Source organism: Gavia stellata, chromosome 2, assembly GCF_030936135.1.
Source record: "Gavia stellata isolate bGavSte3 chromosome 2, bGavSte3.hap2, whole genome shotgun sequence".
Lineage (NCBI taxonomy): Eukaryota > Metazoa > Chordata > Aves > Gaviiformes > Gaviidae > Gavia > Gavia stellata.
Genome location: NC_082595.1, coordinates 92,571,286 through 92,597,309, shown reverse-complemented (window position 1 = coordinate 92,597,309; position 26,024 = coordinate 92,571,286). Strand labels below are relative to the sequence as shown.

The following is a 26,024-nucleotide window of genomic DNA, read 5'->3' as shown; positions in this document are numbered from 1 at the left end:
AGCTGATGATACACATACTGCATATATTTTCCCTGACACAGTCTCTCAACATAGTTCAGTGCAATCTGCTTGTGTTGTACAAAATCGTAAGCTCTAGCTAGCCTATGCAGTTTAGCTTTGAAAGTCTAGTGACAATAGTACATGGAAGATCAGAAGAAACCATGTGGCCCTGTGGTAACTACTCTAGATCCATGTTTATGATACTTTCCGAGGTCTAATCTGCAGCCCTCCCTGCCCCTGTATGGTAAATATTTAAGACTGCTGACTGCTTTATATTTATTACTGCAAAAAAAGCTACATTGGATAGGCCTGCTGATTATAAAATGAACGTAAAGATTTAGCCGTAGGTAGCAAGTGAGCCCATTCCCGAAACTTGAAAAACACGTCCAAACAATGAAACACATTGGTAAAGGTTGTCATGCCATATTAAGTAACATGAAATCTCTGAAGTTCTAATGATGACTCTATCTCCTTTTCAGTCATTATTCCTTCCTCTCTTTCCCACTGCAAAATATTTGGTTAGAAAGGGACCTATGGTGTGCCACCCCTTGACTTTAGTTTTAAATTGTATAGAAATCTGTCGAATCCTCATTTCAAAATATATGGGAGTAATCAGGGTTTTATGTCAGAAATATCCCTTTGAAAAGAGGAACCAGCACTTAGTTGCACACAATTTGCTATGAAAGCAGGGCATGCAAACAGACTAGTTAAAGCAGAAATTACCGCATTTTCTGGTTTTAAATAAACATAAAGATCCTAAAAATCCCCTGTAAGGTGGACTTTCCCTTACAGGATAAAATGGAATTAAAATAGTGTCAATAAATTGTGTGAGAGACTGTATCAGTCTGTGCATTGATAGTCTGTGCATGCAGGATAAGAACATTGACTGCCTGCTAATCTATTCCCAGATGGAGGTGGATGCAGACGAGAAGCGCCATCGCACACGCTCCAAAGGTGTTCGAGGTACGTCTCTTGCTTCAGTAAATCACTCAAGGCCCCCGCTCAGGGTGACCTTCATCCTCCAGAATCTCTTTGCACGATTCATTCTGACCCTTGCTTTTACACAACCTTTCTGGTAATTTTCTGTAGAAGAGGGGTACTTGTAATAGATGATAAATTTTTATATATTTTCCATCTCTCTGCAGTTCCCGTGGAACCAGCCATACAAGAGCTGTTCAGGTTAGTGCTCTGAGTGTAAAATGTATCCCCATTAGCAATTTAGAAAATTCATGCCTTTTAATGGGTATAATGCACTTTCAAGTTCATTGGTGGTTTGCTCATGCCCTGCTGCACTGATGAAATTAATTCCCTCAAGACTTGCTAATAAAAAGCATCCCCTCTTTTTTTATCCCTTCAGTTATTTGATTTCTCTTTCTGTCTTTGTTGTCCTCCATTTCTGTAATACCTACTGCCTGCTTTTAGTATAATCTTTCTGCAGCACACCAGCACCTATATAATTAATTCACTCTCTTTTGCAGCTGTCCCACGCCTGGCTGTGATGGCAGTGGTCATGTTAGTGGCAAATATGCAAGGCACAGAAGGTAATATCTGTAATTTTTCATAATTTAGTGAAGAGATTTGGTAAACAAGTTAGCTGGCATGACCTTGATAAACCAAACTGTTAAAAATTAGCAATTAGACATTCTAGAAGCCATTCGGATTAACTTTTTTTCCTTTCTCAATGTCACACAAAATCCAGCTCGCATTTTTGCTGAGGAAACTTGTTCTCATTGTCAATCTTCTGTCGATTTTTGCATATAATTCACTTGCTCATGTGTTGCAAATTAAAATTTGACTCTAGTGACATGTTGGTGCCAGTGTGGCTTCTGTTATTTTGTGTATTTTATAACTGAATGAAAATGAGCTTCTGAACATTTTAAGTTCAATGATCAGGTTAGATTCAAAGGTCAAAGCCTAAAACAAATCAGTGATAATAAGACTTCGGGGTTCAAATGTTATATTAGAGTTATAAATACCTTTACTTCAGTTTCTAAACCATGATATGTGGAGACATCTCCTTTAAGAAAATGTTTTAGCTGCTCATTTTTAATAATATATCAAAGTAGTATATGTTACACGTACTACACATGCTTCAAATTAGAGCTCAAACTTTACACTTCTGTGTCTGCAATGTCAATGTTCAATAGTGTTGTACATCTGTATAAACAGCATTCCTTTCCTGAATCACTTGTCCATTAATTTCTTGTGCAATATTTTTAAAATTTAACAGCTCTAGGATACAAAAATTTTTCTCACGTGCTGTGCATTTCATTTAATATATTTTACACAGCAGCTCATTGTAGGAGACAAAATGGCTGATATTTTGGCCACCTCTCTTCTGAATAGAGGGAGGTGTTCAAACCAGTGTTAAATTCTTCTGAAACTGTTAAGATTTTTTTAATTCTTGAATTTTTCAGGTTTTAAAGCATTTGTGGTCTTTATAAGAACACATATTTCACACCAAACCTGATAAATGCTTTGTAGTGAGGGCATATGGGTTTTTTATGAATTAAATTGAAATTATACATTTGTGGTTAAGGCATTTATTCGAAACAGGAAAAGATATCAGTGATATGTCAGTCAACTCAGTGCCACTTAGTCCACTCACGTCCCTTTTTCCTTAACAGTGTATGAAGGTTAGGGACAAGTCCAGAAAATACTTTCAAAATTAGATCAACAAAAGTGATGTTCTTTTGAATTATATTTAAACAATCTGAACCATAAAATAATTATATTCAAATTTCTTTTCCTAATCTTTTTTTCACTCATAAAAGTAGTAACATTTTTGTGGTTATTTGAAGGATTTGGTTAGATTGGAACACTGATTCAGGAAAAGTAACTAAAATAATTCTTCTTAAATTATTCTCAAATAATTCTTCTTAAATTCACTTGTGACTTCTCATTTCAAACCATGGTTTTCTTTTGTCCATTTTCTTCACGTAAATACAAGCTTCATCAGTAATTAATGAATGGCACCAAATCCTTCTTTTCCCTCACAAATTTCACGAGCAGTCAACAGTTAAATGACATGATTATAATGTCTTTTCTAGTTACAAGATTGTAACTAGGTACACTTCTTTCTACTTCATGGGATTTGCATGCAGATTTCAAAAACTAAAGTCTTGAAACATACAGAAAAAAACTCTTTAGCTGAAAAAAAAATCAGACTTTTCTTCCGAATTGCTCCAATTTCGATCTATGTGTCTGTGTTTGTGTAAAATCACCCTTTTAGGGGAGGGGGAAGGAATAGGTGTGAGGTTTGGAAAGATTACATGCAGTTTTGAGATGTTAATTCCATATTTTGCTTTCTTGACATGATTCTGGTATGTCAGTACATGAACAGACTGAATCTCAGAGCTGTTAATTAAATGAAATTTTGGGCCAATGCGCAAAGAATAAAAATTGGAAACACATCAAAAATTCCTTTTCTTTTTACTCGCTAAAGAATTTGTGGGTTTTTAATGTTTTCTTGTCACCATGATTGCCAAGCCACTAATCAAAATATATTTAACCAATACGTCTTATTTAGTGTAAAAACACAAAGTTCTTTGTTGAGTTTTACAATTTTACAAATTTACAAATTACTATTTTCTAAAAGAGCAGTAATTTTTTTATCTAGTCCAACCAAATTTAAGTTTTTGAAAGATTCTGGAGGAATTTATCTTTTTCTTTTTTCTATTTTGCTATTTGGGTGGGAAAGACCCTCAGACGTTTCTTCCAAGGAAATCAGACTGTCTTAAAAATTTGATGTGTTCAGGGAATTGCATATCTCAGCTGATGCTTAATTCAATTCTGTTTAGGCCTACAGAACATTTTAATGAGGTTAAGACCTTTCCATTCACAATATCAGACCTGTTCATTATTAGGAATGAAATGTATTTGCTTCCACTAGATGTAGTCAGAGCTCTCCAGAATTCTATTTCTTCTATAACGTCTTGAAGTCTCTGGAATTTCAGAGGGTTTTTTTAACTGTCATTTTATTCTTGTAATAGCAATGTGAAAGTGAAAACCACGTTCAGATGTTACATTAAACTGGAACTGAAATTAACAGATCCTTTCAAATTTTCAGACAGATACAGGGGATGAAATGTTGTTCTGCTGCATGTTGAAGTTAAAGGAGGGTTTTATCATATGTTTTGTACCCCAATTGTGTTTTTAATTATCAAAGAGCTGCAATGTTAGGGTTAGCTAGGGAAACAAGCAGGCCTTATATGTCATTGATGTTTCCTTTGAGGTGTATGAAAACACAAGACTGGTACTAGTTAGGGTAACAGTGGTAACAGCTTGTTGTGTCATTTCCATCTTTTTGATTTTTCCTTTGTGTCAAATCTTAGTTTGAAGTGAAACCTTGCGTGACTTAGTTGGTATTTTGCTCTCAGCTCATAAGTTTGGTGCTTAATTTTAGCTTGTTAGTCGGGCATGCTAATAGACAGCTAAGAAGGACAGGCTTTTCTGCAGGGCACTTTAGGGCAGGATGCTAGGATCTATAAATTAACTTGGCGAAAGCACCTCTTTCCAGTGACTGCACAGAAAGTTTGGCAAGATTAGCATCCCAGTTTGGGCACTGAGGGTAAGTGTCCAAATTTAGGTGGTGTGCCTACCTTCTTCAGAGCAGGCTCATCTCTTTTTTTTTTTTTTTTTTTTGTATTTTAGTAATACCTACAAACCCGAAGCTATCATGGACCCTCCAGCACTGTCTATGATGCACAGCATGAGGCAGTGCCTAGATATTAGAGTTTACACAGATAGGTCTTCAGTACCTGTTGTTTATGTTTCCAGGCATCTGAGGCCAACTGAACTACTCATAGATCATGCAGTTAAAGAAATGCATGTATCTTTGCAGTATCAGGTCCTAAAAAATAAAAAGAAAAACAAAGGTTGTGAAAGATCTGAAAACAAAAAGAAAACAAGAAAGTAAGCCATAGACACGTTCAGGTAGTGGTGGAGACAAGAAAAGAATTCAAATCTTAGGACTGAAAACCAGAGTCTGTCCCTGGGCCATGCTCCTGATGCTGTTTATTTTATTCACTTGGTAGCTCTTCAGGTCCATTGTGCATAGCAGCATCATAATGAACAGTACTCTTATACATTCAGAGCTGTGAATTAATTTTGAACAATAAGCTTGGTCCAGATCCTTGAATACTTTTAGCTCTGAATGATCCATCTGGGTACATACGTAGAGTTACTCAAACCACACCAGAAGAGTGTTCCCAGAACTGTGTTTTCAGGATGTCTGTCAGCTAAGTGCCTGAAGAAAAAACATAGATTCGAGTGTTCTTTCATTGCTATTAGTAGGAACTTTGCCAGTTTCATTAATCAACATTAAAGACAACAGGATTCACATTCTTTGTATACAAATATAAATGTAAAAGCTAGTCCAGTTTCTGGTCTAAGTTCTGCAGGTGCAAATCCCATAGTTACTCTAGAGTAACTGAGCGCAAACTGGCCTATGTTATTTACTGAGTAGATGTGAATGACGGTTTTAGAAATATTACACCCTACTGTCTTGCTATGCATTTAGCATTTTTTCAAAAACGCATCATATACCAAATAGATGCCAATGGTTTGCCGTGTAAATAGGTATGTAGACACATCATAAAAATCCTAACTAGATTCCATTAAAAAAATACTGGTTACATGCAATGGCTTATTTTAAAAGCTTCTTAACATCATAGTTTAATATTTTTCTCAAGTAATAAAAGCAATTAGATTCTGTAATGGATTAATCACTTGCCAAATACCACATGCTTCAGAATGAAACACATTCTAACAAATAAGAGCCCTAAAAAAAATCTTAAGCTGGTAGCGTGGCACAATGTATATTAGCTTAGGATTCTTTTAATGCATATATCAGTGCATATTTTAAAGCATATAAAGCCATCGTATAGAAATTAAAGCAAAACACAATCTTAGCCTGAAACAATACACATCAAATTTCAGTGAAGGATGAATTGTTAAGGCTAAATGATAAACCCTTCAGATTTAAAATGGAAATACTGATAGAGCTCTTGCTATATCATGAATTTCAATTTGATTGCTGAAAATAAGAATTTAGATGAAATAAACCAACTTAACCATTTCATCTACCAAGGATTTTTGCATGCCTTTTCTTCAGTTCATATTGCATTTGTAAGGGATTTTTTTTTTTTCATTTATAACTGATACAATGTCTTGCAAAAAGAAGCGAGTGTCAGAAATGAAGAGGGGTCATAAAATAATGTTTGGATCTATAATGTATGAATTGACCCTAAACTTATAAAATATATTGCATTTTAATTTTCCACCAAATTTCTCGGTATCAACCAGTTCTTTGTTGCTTTACTAGGCTGTCTCTGTTTCTATTACATTATACAGATACAATTGTTTTGTCCATCTTTTAATTTTTAAGCACTTCATACAACAGATTTATTTGAATTTATAAATACCTTAGAGTTTAGCATTGCTGTTTTGATTAGGAAAAGCCCCACATACCCTTGTATTGCCTTGACATTATATACTGTAGTTTAGTCATCTATATTTTTGAACAGAGTGAGTGAAATAATTCAGGCTCCCAAACTTTGAAATTAAAAGACTCAAATGTCTCTCTCTTATTAGAAAATTATTGAATTGCTGTGGCTTGTTGTGCCATATTTCTTATTCAAATTTTTTCATTTCATATACCTTTTCACCCACCAGTTTGATTGCCATGGCTGCAGCCGTGGGTGAATAATTGCCTGTCTTCACAGGAGCATGTTCTGGAGCTAAAGTCGAGTGCTTGCTTCCTGATGTATGCCTCATTTGGATTCTGCCGACAGCCTAGGGGCTGTATTATTCATGCCTTGACAGATAGCACTCACTAAAAGCATTGGAACAGGGCCAGGTACTGGCAGAAAGATAGTGGAGCATTGCAACTTGCAACTGAGAGGAGCATCTATAATACAAAAAAGAGAAATCCTCATACCTCCCTTTTATTGGTTTCACTTTGATGGAGAATTCATTTGCATCAAAATAAAATACGCTAAAAATAAATACATTTTTTCTAAACAACGCTTGAAAGTTTAACACAATTTTCCACATTTAATTGCAAAGCTGATTTTAATTAGTAAGGCCCTGCATGTGAAAAATGAAGATTCACTTGGGTGAGTGTAACACATTGCAGTGTCTGCTGAATGCTCTAATTAATGTATGGCTGCTGTACAACAGGGTGCACTGTGGGATATTTATGAAAAATTCTGTGCATGCAGCCAGTCTATCTGTTTTTTAGTTCTTGAATCCACAAGAATAAATAACTTTTCCCCCTTTATTCTTTATGAGACATCATTGTGCATGCCATCACTCTGTCCATAAACTTTATGGCATGCCTGTCCTTTTTACTATTTGTCAACGATATTATAAATCAGAAGCCAGGACATACATATTTTAACATTAATTTGATAGCAGAGCACAGTTGCACGCTGTGCAGAACCTGAGGTCCACTGATGCATTTGTGTTAAAGCCTAACCACAGAACAGTGAGGTCCTTCTTGTTGCTTGCTTTTATGATACTGTGAAAAATCCCGCTAAACAGTGGAAATATAGACAAATGTATACTAATTTATCTCTAAGCTGATAGACAAACTTTATTATAGTGTTAAATAATGATAAAATGATTCACTGGATATTTGCCTGAGGAAAAACTATACTCTGACACTGCCTATGCAATTTAATTCTATTTCATTTAGTGGTATATTTTCTAAAGATTTTGGTACGTTGTGGTAAATACCAAGAATAATATTATAGATGTATTCTATATAAAGTAATCCACCATTCAGGGTTTGTAAAAAATGTTAATAAATGAAGCTTCACTGCTTTGTTAAATCCAGTTAAGGAGAAATAAGTAAGTAAATAAGTAAATAAATAAGTGAAAGAGCATAGGGATTTTCAAACAGAACACTGCAAACAATAAATAAATGTGCTGACAGAGAATCCATAATGTATTAGAGGTCTGTATTGGTTGCTGTCTGGATTCAGCAATATATCCTTTGTCTTATTGTTGATTAACGATTAGAAAGGTGCAAAGTTGGGTCTGAAACGTCAACCAAATATACACCAGCAATTGGCATGTGGCTCTGCCTGCTAGTGGCCATTGTCTAGAGGTGACTATAGAAAGAACCACAGTTCAATTCCTCCTACCACCATCTGGATTGGGAATAACAATTTCAGTGGCAGCAAGTTGCAGGATCTGTATGTGCCAGGAGTACTAGCCTAATAAAGGGTGGTGGTGGTGGGGGAATAAAATCAGAGGCAGGAGCATGGAGAGTGCTGACTGTGCAGCAACAACGAACAGCAGATTTGGGATGCGCTTTCTGCAGTGGGTCCCCAGGCTTGTATGTTGCTGAAATGATATGCTCATTTTCTTACAAATGGCAGGTCCTGGGCATATTTCTCATGCTGCAGCCACAGTGTTTTCTGTGGAAGGATCTGTCTGGAGATGTTGCCATCAGCCACAAAATAAATGAAGACCATGCAGAAAGTATGGGAAAGAAAATTAAAAAAAACAAGAAAGAAAAAGAAAGAAAGACTAGAACATCCAGTAACAGTGGGGAGATAATTTCCCCAACAAGATCCTGGAAGTAGCAATACACATTTTTTCCTTTGCCTATGGGAAATTTATTTGGTTGGCCTGGTAGCTTTGCTGAGAACATTGTGTTCTCTTAGGAGAGAAATAAATTGTTTGAGGTTGAATAATTTGTGCTTTTCATAATGGAAAAGAGGATCTACAGAGTTGATTTGCATGTGATGGGCAAGACATTTCATCTCCCTATGCCTCTGTTTCCCCACTTGTAAACAGAATTTCAGGCATCTTAAGATGTAAAGATAGAAGCATATATGGGGGTTTATTACAAACATGGGGCCCAAAACTCTGTCTCTGATATTTATCTGGTATTTAAGTAAAGATATGTTAAATGACAGTTGATGTCAGAGGAAGTCTAACCTTACATTTCAGTGCTTTTTAGATCAAAACATTTTTCTGGAGGATAGAGTAAAATTAACTGATTTGTAATGATAAGACAATTTTACACTTAGAGTCAACTCTAGTTTCCCGGTTTCATATTTTGTGAATTACTTCTACAACATTCTGTAAAAATATTGATTCTGAGGTTTAAAAAGTTGGGAGTATTTAAGACATCTGTATTTTAGTGACAATGCAGTCATGGTTATTAGCCTTACACTAAACCAGAAAAGCCATGAACAACATTGTGCACTGGGTTTAGGGTACTATGGAGCTACTTGCATCCTCCTACCAACAGTTCTTCTGACCAGCAGCATAGCTACTGTGTATGCAGTTGAAAAATGTCCTGTGGATTAGAGCATCCCAAGTCAGGGCTTTGGAGACAGGAGAATTTACTGGTGAATATTGGCAGCTGCATAGACAGGGAACCCCATCTTATTCCTTGCTCCAGTGTCCACACCAACACAAATAACGTAGATGACTTTGAAGAAGTTCTATCCATAGGTGGCACCCATGCTATCAGAGACTAGCATTGCCCTGCACCTTACTCTCCACCTCAGTGAAAATGAACTGAACTCTGCTAGAATCATCAAAAAGGGATAGGGGAAATCACATAAGTAAATAAACTTGTAGTTATCTTTTTCTTTCAAATTCAAATTTTATGAGATCAGGCACCCTAAGTATCACCTGGCCTAGCAAAAGAATATGAATAAAACAAGAAATCAACTCAAGTATGAAGGAACCAGAAACCAAGGTCCATCTACCTTTTGCATGTTCTAAATCACTAGACCACGCTAGCAGAAAAATCCACATAGATGTATATGTAGAAACAGGAGAGAAATAAGGCACAAAAAAGTAAAGCAGTGAGAAAACAAAAACAAGGTTGTAGGAAAAAAGAGAAAAAAGAATAGTTTGGTGGATATTTTTTCCCCCTAAAAATACACTATGATGTGTCTTTAAAGACTTTTATTGAAATTTTTCAATAAGTTGAGACAGCGCTTTCAAAGACATCACTTCTTATTAGTGGGTGATGTGAAGTACTGCTTCTAGTGGTGTCAGCTCAGGACAGGGAAAGGAGAGGTACTCCTGAGCCATCTGTGATGACAATAAGAAATCTAAATAAATGCATCCACAGTACAGAATCAAATGCTCAGGGGATAGATAGCTCCTGAAGACTTCCTCAGCACTATACAGCTTAGGACACTGTAAATGGCGATAACTTCACCCAGATGAGTGGACCTACCAAGTTAGTTTCCTGGTTACTCACCTGAATCACCTTCCCAAGAAAATTGTGAAGCTTACTGATTACATGAAAAGGGATTGCAGAGCCTAATGTCCTTTCATTATTTGCAAGAACCAGCAGCGCCACACTGTAAGTATGCATGGAAGAGTGCAGAAAAAGTATAATGCCTAAGAGAAAATATTCCTGTATTTGAAGTTAGGCCCGTGTCTTAAATCTATGATTTATGATAAAATTTGTAATACTATAAAGCCAAATGAGACAGGACAGGATATGATTGGCTTTAAATGCCAATATCAGCCATTTAAAACAGATTTTTTAAGTCTAGTTCCCTGGGGCCAGGACAGATTTCTCTGCCATCAATTTTTTTATTTAAAGTAATGAGCAGGCCACTAAATTGGATGAACAAGTAGTGAATGAATGCTTTCTGTCCAAGCAATACTCGTGAAAGAAATTCACCAATGATATGCACCTGCTATACACCCTCATAATGTCTCCATGAGAAAATCTTACCTATTCTTTGTGAATGGGCAATAAGTGTTCAGAATAAAGGCTAGAGCTAAAAACTTACATGCATTTCACTTCTGCTTTAAGTCACCCAGACCAAAGTGTGGACCCTCATCATCCCTCCCTTATTTTCTGTCTAACTCTGAAGTCAAAGTAAAACTACTTTTAACATTAAGTTTGTCCAAATTTCTAGTGTTCTGCCAGAAAACATTTATTATTTGGGCACCTTGATACCTATGTCATACTAAGTACATGGCATAGTTACTACATTTCTAATCTCTTATCTGCTTGTTTCAGTGTTTTTCAAGTCCTCCAATTTGTGATCTATACAAACATGGCACTCATACACTGTTTTATTCTTTGCAAATAGGAGTTAGGACATGTTTCTCCCATTTTCTGGGAACTTGCATTGACTATAAAGAAGTTAAGATGTCAGGATGCTTGTATTCTCTTTTCTTGAGCTGTTCTTGTTTTATGGACAATAATATATCCAAAAGGAAGTGGGAAGGTTATAATTTTGTAACTTTGAGCAGTTACTTGGAGAGAGAAGAACCCTATTTACAGTCCCAGCATTAGCACTTCATAGAGAAGACAGACAGTAATTTCAGAGAGGAATGGAATGAATCCTTCACCGGGAGCAAAGAACATATGAATGTTTACTTTTGCATGAAGTATTAGAGAAGTGGGCACTCTCAACTCAGATTACTGTAAAACCTCATGAGCAAGCAGTCTTCTGAGAGGTGTAAAATGAAGCTTCAGTTACCCTGGCAAAAGAGGATATTAAACACTAGTTTCTCACACATTTCTGTATGTTCTAGATTAGATAATGGCTAAAGCTGGGATTATGATTCCTCCTCTGACCATCTCCTAGTCAAAAGACTGAGTTCATCTCGGTTTCTGTAAGAAAAAAGAAGGCTTAAGGTGATTAATTCTCAGAGCAGGAATCCCCTACTACAGGAAATATCTTCCTCCAGTCCGGATAACAGTGTCTAAATTCTGCTGTGTGTTAAGTGCCTACATGTCCCTAGGTATTAGAAGAGGAGCAGACATACCTCACTTGGATATTAGAATTTCACTGTGCAGCTATGCATAGAAACCGAGAGCTGTAATACATTTGCTCCCTTGGTAAACTAGCAGTTCGTAACTCTCTGCTACCACACAAGAAATTTGCGTCACAGCCAGAAGTTGAGTCACACCTCTGAATTCTACTCCAGTGCCTTTTGCTTTAGACCATCTTTCTTATATTAAAAGTTCAGTTATACAAAGATTAGCAAATGATTTCTTATTATTGGGTATTTGCAGGGACAATAAAAATAATGTGCTAGAATTACTGATAGACTGTTTAATGTAGATCTTGCTTGGGCATGGTTTCTTGTAGGATGATCAATGAGGATTAATGGTTCGTTGGTTCTTAGTAACCATAAGGACTACTTCAGGAGAAGGGGACAAGCAAACAGTCATCTCAAACAAGAGGATATATCATATATCATGACATATATGATGAATATTCTCTGACATGAGTCTTACAGATGTTTGCATGTCAGTAGCCACCAAACAAAAAAAATGGTTTTGAAACCTGTCTCTCAGAGAATTCTCTGGATATCCCATACTTTGTGAAAGGAAGTAGAAGACGCAAAGTCCCGACTAGATGGATGGCTGCTCTGCAGCCAATTTACTATGGTAACTGTATTTCATCCTCATAAAGCTTTTTCAACTGTTAATTTTAAAACATTTCACAAATGTTAACACAGAAGCCTCAGTGCATTTTGTGATGTTAAGTATTTTATTTCAAATGACACCAGAGGTCATATTGCTTATGATGTTGTGATACATTCACAATAGCACATTGACTTACAAGACTGGTCACAACGACTTTTTACCAGCGCACATTTATCGTGCATGGCAGTTTGGGATGGAAAATAAAAAAAAAAAAAAAGATTGTTTATCTGTCTGAAAATGTGGGAATAATTCTGACAGACTGTAGTTGCATGACTTTATTTTGAGCAGGGCTTTGGAATTAACATTTCTGGTTCTTAAAACACAGGCACTTAGCTCTTCTTTTTAGTTCCATGTGACATAAGGGTTTACCAGCTTTATAGTCTTCTGTCCCTTCCACAGTGGCGAGCTAAGAATTTGTTTAAGTGCTACTGGCAAGGAAAGTGTACTACTTTCTGTGTCACAGTACTGTCTCTGCAGCACCTAGGTATTCCTTAGAAATACTGACATACTCAGAACTGACGTGGCCTGGCTTTGCTTAGCTTGTGAGACCTAAAGACATCACAGAGAAAGATGGACTCACAAACTGAGTCAGAGTTATGAAACAAATACCATTTTAGAAAGAATGCAAATAAATTCTGACTACTGTGTTAACTTCATATCTTAGCAGTCAAGCTTGCTGCTTCCAGTTATGTTATTAAAAGGATGTAGGAGGAAGGACTGAACAGTTAAAATGGCATTGACTGAGAGTAGAACCACTTATTTAAAATGTCAGAATTTAAGCAAAACTATAAAACAGAGAAAACATTTAGCTTTTTCTAGGTACTATAATTTTGATTGTTCATTGAAAATTATAGTAGTCAGTCAGATTTAGAAATCACAGTCTAGTGGACAGCTCGGGTAGAACTACAACAGAACTATCATGATTAGTTAAGATTTGCTAGTAGCAATTTTTTTTTTTTTTAATGTATACTGTGGATCAAACTGATCTCTTGTGTAAGCAGGTATATAATTTCATTACTCTTACGCCAGAGCAGTTTGTCATTATGTTGCTTTAAAAGTCTGTAAAAAAAAGAACTTACCAGGAAGACAAAAATTTATTGGCTGATCTGAAAAACAGAAAAGATACCAAACTTCCTAATTTTTAAGCTGTAAGGAAATACAGAATCATCTGATGCAGAGTCAGGAAAGATTTACCTACTGGCTACATTACAATATAACTTTGCATGATATCAGATAATTTAAAGTGACATCATACCTATGCAGGTTATCATCCCTACCTTCAAATCCCTCTAGGTATTACGGATGCTAAAATGCCTTCTGATACCTGGCTCACCTTCTGTTTAGTACATTAACCTGTTAATTAGAGAATGAGAGAAAAAAGTTTTCCACCATTAAATTTCTGCATCTGTGATTTTCACAAAAAGCATTTAGTCACCTAAACCAGAATATAAGCACAAGCTTCTAGAGTACAACATAAAAGAGCTTAGGTACTGAACTCCAAGAGAAGGATCCACAAAAATGCCGAATCTGTAGTTGATCAAACTTGTAACAGAAAGCCTATTTATGTATGCCCAAAGGTGCTGCCAGCTTAGCTAAGCTGTGCTGCCTAGTGCTTTCTACATGCCGGAATGTTTGAGATTTGCAGACTGCGTGTACTTTTACCAGCATCCTCTGATCCAGTAGGCACAGCAGGCATTCTCTGCTCACACGAACATGCAGGGACAGCGCTGATTTCTACAGACAGCATAGCAGTCACATCCCCTTTCACTGAAAAATTTTGTGATAGTGGTACACCCTGGACCAGCAATGAGAATGCTACCTCAGGAACCAACATACTGCTTTGCTTTCTCCATCAGCCTGAGTGGGCCCAAGCACATTGTTAATTCCCAAGCCAGAGCCGTACCAAAAGGGTGACAAGCGAAGACTGACTAGGATGAGTCTTCTGTCAAGGCTGTTGAAGCCAGGCCTGTGGACAGAAAGGAGGGTGAGGTTTTCTACAGAGAACAGAGAGGGAGAAAAACTAGTTTAATGATTGAAGGAACGAGATTTGGAGTCATAACAGGTTGATTGGGTTCCAAAAAAAAAGAAAAAAAAAGAAAGGGTCTTCCATTTTTTTGACAATTGTTTCAACCTGAGTTGATTAAAAAAAAAGGCAGAGAACAGTACCACACTGTCTGTATCAAACCAGAGAGCAATAAAGTAGCCATCCATACCACAGACATGATTTTTGTACCTGCATCGGAAAGTGTCTTTTTGGATTATGAGTCATATTTTCAAGATAATGCCTAAGTCAGAGTTACAAGTAGATGCAGACGTCAACAAGAAAGAGAGAAGTGATTTTGGAAGCATTCTTTCCATGGTACTTCATATTGCTTAGTGTAGATATACCACAGTCAACATGCTTGCTATAGTGACTCTCATGCTTATATGCCTATATATTACCATTGGGGAATTTATTCACTAAGGAACTTAGTCATCTAAACTTAAGTACTTTAAAGTTAAGTGTGATGACATTTAATGTTGACACAACTGTTCCCATTATAGGTCTGTGCCCCAAATATATAGGACCATTTTTAAAACTGACTAACACATTGCTAACCAACTTTCAATGAGACATAAGAGTTAAGCATCGAATGCCTCAAACTATTCAAAAAATTAAAAGTAGTCTTTGAAGTGGCATGCACTTTCTAAAAAGTTGCCTTTCATCTTATAAAACTAAAGAATCTGTTCCGCTTCTTGCCATCTTCCTGTTACACACTTGTACTTCCAGCCATTTCCCAATTTTATCCTTTAGTCCCTGGACAGTACATCGTTCTGGACCTTTCGGTATTCAATCTTTAACCCTTGCTACCTTTCCTGTCTGTGCATCTTTAAAACTGAGCAGCTGAACTTCAGAGAGGGATAACTGCCACATTTCCCTGTGAAATCTAGCCATAGGAGGTATATTGGCAGCAGATTTTCAATGGAAACCGCCATTTCCACCCACAACCCAGCTGCCACATTTAAATCATGCTGTGTGGGGCTTCCACTCCCTTGGAAGGCTATTTTCATTTTCCTTCAGAGACTCTTCTACAGTGTGATAGAACTCACTGTCAGCTATAAAAAGTAACATTATATACAGTAGTATTTTTTTTTTAATCGTGGTATGAGTCAAGTTGGAGCCTCATATTCTGGACTAGAATGTGATGGAATTCAGTTAGATTTTTTTTTTTTTTTTTTTGCCTGAACAGACATCCTTCCTTTCATCAAATATATCAAAAAAGGCCAGATTAAGGCAAAGCCTTTTAGGCCCATATCTAGATATCTGTCCTTTGGAGTCATGTGATTAAGTCAGTAGGTAAGCTTTCATTTTTAGACCAGAGTATTTCTAATTCTTCTAATCAAGAAAAAAAAAAAAGGTGAAAAAAAATGAACTGAACATAAGAGATACAGTTTTGTTCTCTGAGTCTGCCAAAAGCTTGAACCAGTATCTTTACGATAGGTGAGTTTGTATCTGAGTGGAAATACTACCTGCAAGACCCCCTGATATTACAACAAAGCAACTTCTATGTGCTGCAGCAGGAGACTAGTTTGGTAGATTATTAGCATAAGCAAATATACACGTTTCAGGGTGTAAGTCATGGCAGGGGGCAAGGGGTGTGCAGCAGCATTTTCTCAGCGGGGAGAATAATGATCCACAATACCTGCCATGTACTTGCATGGGATGGAAAAACATATGCCATTGTATTTGTGTCTCTTGAAGGATGCGCCCCATTACTGCCACACTGAGTAAAAGTTAGGGCAGGAGAATTGTGTGAGTCTGGAACCCAAGATTGCTCTAATGCATCTCTGATAGGAACTGCTAATAGGGAGTCTAATGACTGTTGAAAATTACATAATACTAAAATAGCTTGGCTCCATCTAGAGCAAAGAACATAAAGCTTGGTTATAAGTTTGTGCTTATAACGTTGTATGCAGTAGTAAACTGGCAGGTACAACAGCTAGTATGAAAAGTTTGTCCTAGAAATTAGGCTCAAGAAGGTATAATGACAAAGGTATGTTAGAAATCCTCTTTATGTTAAACAGATTTTTATGGTAACCTTTTTGGTGCAGAGCCCACTATGAAAGAAAGCACCCTTAAAAATTAATGTGGAGGATAAACTTTCAGTTCCTTCATATTAATGTTTGCTAAATGCATATTAATAATGGTTAACATTTTTACCAAGTGACCAATTCCAGCTGCAGCTCCGTAATATAATAGAGAGAGTGCTGTCATTTCTATTATTCTGTTTTAGAATAATCATGTTTTCTCTATGTTACAGAAAGGCACAATCTTTTTGCTTTTTTTTCAAAATAGGAAGATTTAAACATCTCAGTACTCTAACAACCAGAATTTAGAATATTTCACACTTGAATGACTCCTAACCAAACATGCAAGACAAAGAACGATATCCTGTAGCTTATGCTGGAGGTGAGAATCCGGTACATAAGCACTGAAGTGGTTGCAGCTTGTATCACTGTTTTTGTAATTTGTCTCTGTAATTTCAGTTGTTTACTGATGACAGTCTCGTGTTAGAGGGCTGCTCCACGGTATTATTCCTTTCCATTGGTTATATTCTGTAGTCATTAGCTTTTTGGATCAAGTAAGATACTTACTGCTATAGTTACAGGAAAATTGCTGTATTGTATTTCTTAATTCTCTGCCATATATCTTTCTTACTTAAAATTAAGTTGGGAGCCAGTGCTGTTGTGTATCTATGTGTATGATGGAAAGAGTATTTGTGATAGGAATCAGTAGCTGATAGTCTCATTATAGTAGCCCTACATTAGAGATGTGATAAAATGACAGCATGCTCTATTACTCAATACTTAAGTACATGCTGGAATGATAGTTTGACCTGCTGTGTTGTTGTTAAATATGATCTATCGAGTCTGTGTTTAAGGGTGTTGATTCTGCTAATATGTATCTAGCCGTGTTGTTAAATGATTGACAGTATAACTACATGAATCACCTTTCATTTCCAGCAGTTTATTTCCCTTGCTTTTTGAATACTTGAACTTAGCATGCTGAATTGTTTAAAAACAATTACATTTAAAATATTGTAATAGAAAGATTTCATATCATGTTCAAGACTCAAACATTGTAATTATGCAAAGATCTTTTGTAACATATAGATGCGCTCTTGTAGCATGTTCTTTCAAATTGGTGAATGATTGATTATGAACTTTTCGTGTTATCATGAAAAAAAAATAAATTGGAAACTGCCCTGCCCTCTACCTGCAAACAGAGTTGTCCTTACCACTGAGGCTGAAAACACAGGACACACACAAATCTGGATATCTTGGCAGCTCTAGATACGGCTTTGATTTGGCTGAATGTAGCCAACCTCATTTTTGCCTGTATGTAGAAAAATAGAGGGTTTTCTTTCCCAGTGTTTTTCTTCCAGCTTAGATTTCTGAAATAAATGTGGACTTTGGGATTTTGAGTTAGTGCAGAAGTCAGTGTTCTTTGAGTTACTGCAAAAGTTGTCGTTGGCTTTGCATGTTCCCATTTTTACGTGTCTGGGTTACATCTAAATCAACATGGAAGTGTGCAGAATCAGTAGCCACTTAGCAAAACTTGATTATATGCATTTCATCTAACGAATCAATATGAGTCATTAAACCTGTGATCTTTGCACTATCTTAGTTTCTTTGAACAGGCCCTGTATTCAAGGGTCTGGCGACAAGACATAATCAATTGTGGCTTCCAGCTCTTGAATGCACAGTTAAGTTGGATATTCGCCATCCTAAGATTAGAGTGCAACTACAGCATTTGTCTGACATTGGATCATGCAGGTAGTCTTGAAAAGATAGCTAAGCAATAGGGAGGAGAATTATTCATGTTAAGCGATACAACAGTTGTGGAAGGAAAGAAGCAGGGTTTTGGTTTTCTCTTTATGAAAGTATTGTGGTGCGTGGTTTTAAAATCTGCTAAGTACTATCTTTGTTAGGGATGGACATACAATATAGAAAAAAGGAGAGAAAAAGGCTTGCATTTCTCTCACTTTCATCAGATTCCTCAGTGGTAGAACTATAAATTAATCACCATTAACTCCCGTTACTGTCAGCGGAGAGATAGGCAAAGTGTCTAAGAAAGGTGAGATGAATTGCCTCCCAGGAGGTTCCAGTTTCTCTGCATTGACTTATGAAGGAAGCTTAACTTGACACGTATAGACCTAGGTTTTAGAAGCCTAGGGGTAGGTGAGAAATGAACCCCATCCATGACATCATAAGTCATGGGGCAATCAGATATTATATTGATTTACATTCATAAATACTTACGAATAATTACAACTGCAGGGCATGTACTTTGCTAACCTGTGCTGCCACATATGTTTTTAGTCTTATGATTTGTAACATGTATTTTTTACATCTTGCTTTAAATGAGCTCTTCAGGGCTGAGATTTTTCCCATGTATTTGTACAACACCTAGGAATACATTACTGTGCTTCATTTTTCTTCAGCTATGGGACTCAACGAATTAAATAAACTTACGGGTTAAATGTGTTAATTATTGCAAAACTGAAAGTTTCGTTTCAGTTTTCATGTCCCAAGAGCAGAGACTTTGGTGATGGGTGGAATGATCTCGCCAGCCAGAGGGCAGATTAGCCAGTAAGTTTGCCACTGTTCATCACAGGGTTCAGTTACACCAGTTTGGAGTCTCAGTGAATCGGGGTGGGGTGGTGCTTCACATTGGAGATGTATAGGATCCAATTAAATAAAAGACCATAATTTTGACTTAAGTTACTGTGACTGTATTGACTACATCAAAGCTGGTCTTCTTTATTTTGTTTAAAAATACATATTTCAATATTTGAATTTAAAAAAAAATACTTAAGTTTTGAGCTCAATCATTTACTTCTGGCACATCATTCTATTCTCGTGTTATTTGTTACTCCTAACCCCTTTCTGCAATGTTCTTTTTTAAAGACAATGATTTTTTTTAGGGTTCATTTAGTTAAATAACGCTATACACAGGAGTACATCTGCGGTATGTTTGTGGCTATTCATGTGTTTAAGGTTCTGAAGTGCAAAAGGATCGAGTTGGCTTTTAAAGCTCTGTGAAGAAAATATCACATCTTCTACCTTTACCTTTTGAGATCCAGCATGCTTCTGGGCACTTTTTGTAATTTTTCTTACTGTTCCATAATGCAGTACACAAATATTTGAAACTCCAGAAGGAAAAAAGGGGTAGAATGCTCTACATTTCATTCATTCCTATCAGTCAAGCTTGTACCTGTTCAGGTAAATTAATAATTTTCACTGAACTGAAATACTATTGTATACATACCTAATCTGAAAAGTCAACAAACTTCTATCTGGTACAAATACATGAAGTAAAGATGGTGTGTTTTGACACTGCACAAATAAAAGCACTTCCTGCTTATAATAATCTGATTTACTGAACCAGAAACAGAAACTCATGGAAAGTCTGAAATACAGCAGAACTGTAGAGATGAGTTTATTGTATTTTAAAAGGTACTTGTTACTTTTAATTATAGTTTAAATAGATAAAAACATAGTAATTTGGGCCCACTTTTACAAAAATATTTAAGCATGTAAAATGTGGATGGGAACACAAATTTTCCAAAGCACTGACCCTGGATTAGTGCCTAACCAACTGAGAAGATAGGGGTGAGGGCAGTCATTCTGTAAGTGGCCTTAGATGCTGTGGTGCTTGGTAGTGCAATGGTTGCAAGAAGGATGCTTAATTCTGGAACAGTATTCAAGGCTCTGGCTCAGTTGCCAGCAGGCTCCTGGAAAGCAGATTCGGATAAGTCAGTCTTCTAGATTGGGATTCATATCAGGCAGGATTCTAGCACAGAGAACTTTAATCCAGCTGGTTGGAGGCACCAAACCCAGTGTGTTCGAGCTCTGTCTTGTAGGCTGCAATTATCAATCTTTGTGAAATAATAGCTCAAAAAATTCCATTTCCTTCTTGAACTTTGAGTTGTTGGTCTTCCCATTTGATCTTCTATAGCTTAGTGATTAGAATACTCAGCAAAGTTCTTTACCTTTCACAGCCTGAGAAAGTTTGACTCAATACCTCCCATATTGCAGGACAGTATGCAGGCATTACGTGGGACTTTTGTGGGGTAGAAAAGATTCCTGATCAGTGTGGCATACAAGAGCAAAAATAATTATTTCCCACAAAGAAGTTTGACTCTACTGCCTCACAGTTATCCCTGTCCACTGGGTTTGCTGCTCATTCCTGTAGTAATTTGGCATACTTTAAGCAGTCATTTAAATATGAATGGAAAATCATCCTCAGCAGAAGGAGTTTATTCTTGCAATTGAGTAGGCAAATAGCTAGGCTGGAGTCAATCTCTTTTTCTGAATTTATTATGATTCTTTCATTCCTATGAATTCGGTAGTCCAGCTTCCAAATGAGTTCTACCAGCTCTTCCTCATAATAGTGCATAGTCTGCTGGGAAGGACATCCTCCTGGAGTGCAGAGAGTTCAAGCTGTAGGGTTTGGTGGAATCCAAATATTTATTTTCTGGTCAACTGCTATCTGTTGATAGTATCAGCCCTTTAAAGCTAAAAGTAGTCACTGCTTTGAGAGTGATTTAATAGCATGCAGTGTAATGGAAATTAATTAGGTTTGCACATTCTTTGAAAACTGGATTTGTTACAGGACTTATTGCAAAATACCTGTTTTCTCAGTACCCTAAAAGTCTTCATCTGGAGATATGGACTTGTAAGTTACCTAGTCCAAACCAAAACCAAAAATAATACGGTATCCAGTGGGACAAGTGTAAGTGCCTTGGGAACTTTCTGCCTGAAGTCCTAAGCAGAAGTTTGCTTCCAGGCAGACTCTTCCTAATTTGCTATCCTCAACTGTGTGTGATAAAATTCCACCTCAGTGCCACTTCAGATAGTTAAGTAAGTGCTTCATTAAATGTTTTTGATAACCTCACTAGGTGTCTATATAGCAAATTTTTTGGATTATGTTATATTAAATTATCACATGAAAAAAGAAAGAATGAGAGCACTGTTGCTGGGGACACTTTTTAGATTGACAAAATGTTTTGTAAGATTTTTCAAAGTACTAATGAGAAAAAAAGAAAAAAAAAGATAACAATCCTCCAAAAGAGATACCAATGAAAAAAAAGGGCTGGTAAACATGGCAGATGATAGGAATCACTTTATCTAAACTAGGTATTTAAAGTTGACTGAACCTTTATTAGTCACTTAAGCTCCCTTCCTAGCTCGTGTAGGGAAATAAGACGCTCTAAGAGGAAAGTGTCCTCAGACATAGGTGTCATGTCCTACCTTTGATGTGTGAGTTGGCATATCATGGAAGAGAGAATATTAATGAGTAATCTGATTTAGAAAATCCATTGTATTTCTCTAGTCCTGTACTGTATCTACTTAGAGAGATAAGTTTAATTGTTATAGCTTAGAAATAATAACCATACTAATTATGTTGAAAATTATATTAAATTAGTAATAAAATATATTAAAAATCAAGAAGTTCAACTCTGGGAAAGAAATATTTATTTTCTGAAGAAAGGTCCTACTGAATGTATCAGTGAGTAGCATCGTATGGTTTTTAATGAAGAAAAATTGTGTGAGAGTTAAAAAATACCATAAATCATCTTCTAACTAAGGAGTATAAATTCATATATTATTTCTTCAATTTCTTCAATTATTAATGTCTACATGTCCTCTTGGAGCTTATCGCTGTGAAATTCAACTACATTCTTTCCACAAGAATTATTCATGACAGATTCTGAAAACCAGAGATGACTGAGACACACAGCAAAGCAGTGTGGAATATTCAAAAGTGTGTTTCAGGAAGCCCAAATATATATTCCACTGAAAGCCAAGAGAGCTGAAGCCTGAGGGGAAAATAAGACAAACACAGCTGACCAGGGAAATACAGTAAGCAATAAAAGAACAGATAAAGGCATGCAAGACAGATAAATCAATGGGGTCATTGCTTTGAGCAGGGATAAACAAGTCTAAAAAATAAGCAAATAAGGGGATGATCACAAAAGCCAAAATTGGAGATGGAGAGAAAATTGCAAAAGCTATAAGAACAAACAATAACAAATTTCAAAAATACATGAGGAACAAGAGGTCAATGGGAGAGACTGTTATCTCCGTACGTGGTCAGCAGGGGAAGTTAGTGGCAGAGGTTGCCAGGAAGCTGGCACTGCCTTCCTCTCGGCATGCTCGCTGGAGAGACCACAGGGAACATGCCAGAAAAAGAGAGAAGCGTCCTGGAGGCAGAATCTGAAAAATTGATGAAACAAAGGATGAGAGCGGAACAGGTTAAGAAAGAAAAAGAAGAAAATAGGGCAGCTAAACAGTAGGCTCTAGGTCTGGTGGCCTGTTTCCCAGATTTCTGAAAGACTTGGATATTTTTTTTAACTCTCTCGGACTATGAAGTCTATAGTACATGAGGTATATATAAGCTGTATGAGGTGTATAGTTGAAGAGCAGAAGGAAGCTAGTGCAAGACAGTATTTTAAAGGCTTTATAAGAAAAACCCATGCAATGATAGCTTAATATACTATAAATCCAATCACAGGCAAAACCAAATTCAGGGTTGTAGAGAAAATGAGGGGCACATTGGCACAAACTAATCAGGAAAGAGTTTACAAAAGCTGAGTCGGAGTTAACTAACATAACTGATTTCCTTGGAAAAGTGACATATTCCCAAGTCCGTAGTGCTGGACCCAACCCTTAAAGTATACAAATGTTTGTTTCTGCTAGTTGCTGATGTGCCCTCAATTTTAATTCTATGAGCAAAGGCACTGTGAATAGATAAGTAAAGTGAAAAACTAAAGCCAAATTCACACCTTTATTTGAATAGCTGAGTTGCAAATAGCTATTTAATGTGATTTATAAAAGCGTCAAAGCTGATCAGGCAGCTAACTGGCATTGATTTCCATTGCCAGTTATGCACTTTCCAGGGGGGCCCGAATCCCAAGGGATGTCTTAGATCCTCACAAACTTTATAAAATGTTGTGTAGAAAAGCATAAAACCGTGAAAAAAAGATGAAAGATGACCAAAAATGGCAATGTCAACAATTTATTTCTACGTTTGACCAATAATTTGTTTCTAAAAAGTCATTCAGTTATACTTAGATGCCAAATACAAAAATTAAACAATGTTTCAAACCAAAATAGATGTAATTGTTATCCTAGTGTGTTTTTCCCCAGTTCCCAGACTTGTGAATTCCAAAGGGGATTTTTTTGGGGCATTACTAGATGAAAACTTTTTGCAAATATAAAGTGTTCTTAACAAAGATTGGGGCAGCGTGGTGTTAATGTTCTGGCTTTAATGTGACAAAATTCAAGTTTGCGTCATCTCCAGTGGCCAAATTTTTCAGTTTCACATCTACCGGTGCCCTTTAGCATTGATGGTTTTAGCTCAGAGCTGCCTGAAGTGTCATCTTTACCTGTTACAATGCTGTAAGAAGGTTATAATAAAAGGAAGAAATGAAATCCTGGGGATTGCTGGGGTTAAGCCTACTCACATCTTTGAAAATAAAGATCAGGATTTTGAGAAAATATCATTTAATGATAATGGCATTGAAGAAGCTATAGTGAGGGTAATATGCCTCACAAAGAGAAGGAACAGAAATCAAGAAAGCTAGACACATCCACTTGATAAATGTTGTCCTGTCTGCTTAAATCCCATTGAACTGATATGCAAGCTTCTAAAACCTGCCTAAGCCCCAGGCTGTGACCCACTCCTGTTTTCCAGGATGCAGCCTCTGTTTGGCACCTAAATGAAACAGGTTCTTTACTAATTATCCCGCCATTTCCCTCGGCACCACACACACTCTGAAATTCCAGTTCTGAGGAAAAATTTGCCTGCCTTCTCTCAGAGCTCCATATGGAGAGTTTACATAGACAGCTCCTGAACCGCCATTACACCAGGGAAAGTGCCAAAATAAACCTGGTGTGGTCAGAACTGCAACAAACTGTGCTTTGCTTTTGCCCCAGGTTTTAGGCACTGTCCGGACTGATGGTGATTGAACTCCTCTTTCTGCCCTGAATGTGATGATGTGGGATATTTTCCATGAAAATATGTCACACCTTTCTTCTTGATTCTGAGCAGCTGGGTCCTGACCAAGAGGAGGCCTCACAGGACAAGAGGCAGGACAGTCATTTGGCAGTGAGCAGTAATGATGACCTAGGGACAAGGTTTTCCACCATATTTATAGGTTTTACATTGAAGCATCTTTGGATAGAAACAAGTATAGTCCAAAGAGAAAACACCAGAAGCTTAGGCCTCCTCTTTTCCCAGGTTTAGGGCTCTTAAATTAGTGAAGGTTTGGGCTTTTGCTTGCCTGCTGTGTATCAGACTGAGTTTCTTGCAGCCATCTGCACAGGGGCTCCCCTTCTAGAAGAGGATGCTCTTCCCCAGGATATGCTGGATGAAGCATGGTCCTGGGATCCTGCACCATTAGGCCTCAATTTTGGTGTCAGTGTCTGGAAACTATATCCTGGTAGGACTACTACCCCATACCCACTCCCAAATGTGGAGGATTGGAATCTGGCTAGATAGAGGCACTTAAAATTTACTCGGTATTTCTTGATAGCGTTAATGGAGGGAGGTGTTTAATTTAGGCACACTGGATTAGACTTTAAAGACACCTATAGTCCCTGCGCAGAGAGAGGGATGTCTGTGTTATGCAGTGAAGGTCTTCCTTTAGCAGATTTTCTGTGATGAATACCATCTTTTGTGACTGTTATACATTCCTTAGATATGTGTGTGCCAGGCAGACTGAGTCAGCCTTCCTGTGAACAAGTGCTTTAAAATTTAGGTAAGAGAATGGTTCAGTTAGGCACTTACTTAAATAAAATAGTTAGGCACTTAAATAAAATGCTTGTTACCTAAGTAGCAGTTTAAGTTATTGGGTTGCATAGCTGCTGGGATGCAATTAAAATAGAACAAGATCAAGAGCATGCAGACACCACAAAGAGTGCATCTGTAGTACTAAATGCGATGAAACCCCTGATTTTTCAGTGGTCTGTCAATAGAATACGAAGCATTATTAGAGTGGAAGAAAATGATAAAGATCCTCAGTGTTTTGTAATCGGGATAAAAGGAATAAAAATATGACGTAAAAGAGGACGTTATAAGTAGATACGCAGAAAGGTCTAGAAAGAACAGTTTAAATTTCCCAAAACTACTTAATCACAGGACGAAGACTAAAAACCAATGTAACTTGAGTAGCATTTATAATCACACAATAAAAAGTTCAGAGAGGAAGTTCTTTAAACAAAAAGTAATTTGTGTGTGCAATCACTCCGTGTAGGAGGTTACAGGGGTTACAGAAGAGTGATCACATTCAACAAACACAGATTATATGACCTTTGAGAAACAGGTGGCTACTCTCGTAGAAGACCAGAACTCTGAAATGCTATTTATGTTACAATGCATTAAAATGATTGACGAGGAAGTGATACTAAACTTTGAAAAGTTTGACTTCCTTGACTGACAAAGGATTTTGTTTATTGTTTGATTTTTTCAATGTGAGAACACTTCCAACACTGGCCATGAAAACTGTTGGTTTTGGTTGTGTTGGGGAGCTTGCTTTCC

General features: G+C 36.9%; 1 protein-coding gene across 4 annotated transcripts in view; it reads left to right on the top strand.

Moving 5' to 3' along the window:
- Positions 1–908: 908 nt before the first annotated feature.
- The window catches only part of MYT1L (myelin transcription factor 1 like), a 129,220-nt gene continuing 104,104 nt past the window's right edge, over positions 909–26,024 (top strand). For all 4 annotated transcript variants that reach the window (XM_059828774.1, XM_059828767.1, XM_059828758.1 and 1 more), the window contains exons 1-3: positions 909–963; positions 1,146–1,179; positions 1,479–1,541. In XM_059828774.1, the coding sequence (XP_059684757.1) occupies positions 909–963; positions 1,146–1,179; positions 1,479–1,541 (152 nt within the window). The remainder of the gene's footprint in view (positions 964–1,145; positions 1,180–1,478; positions 1,542–26,024) is intronic.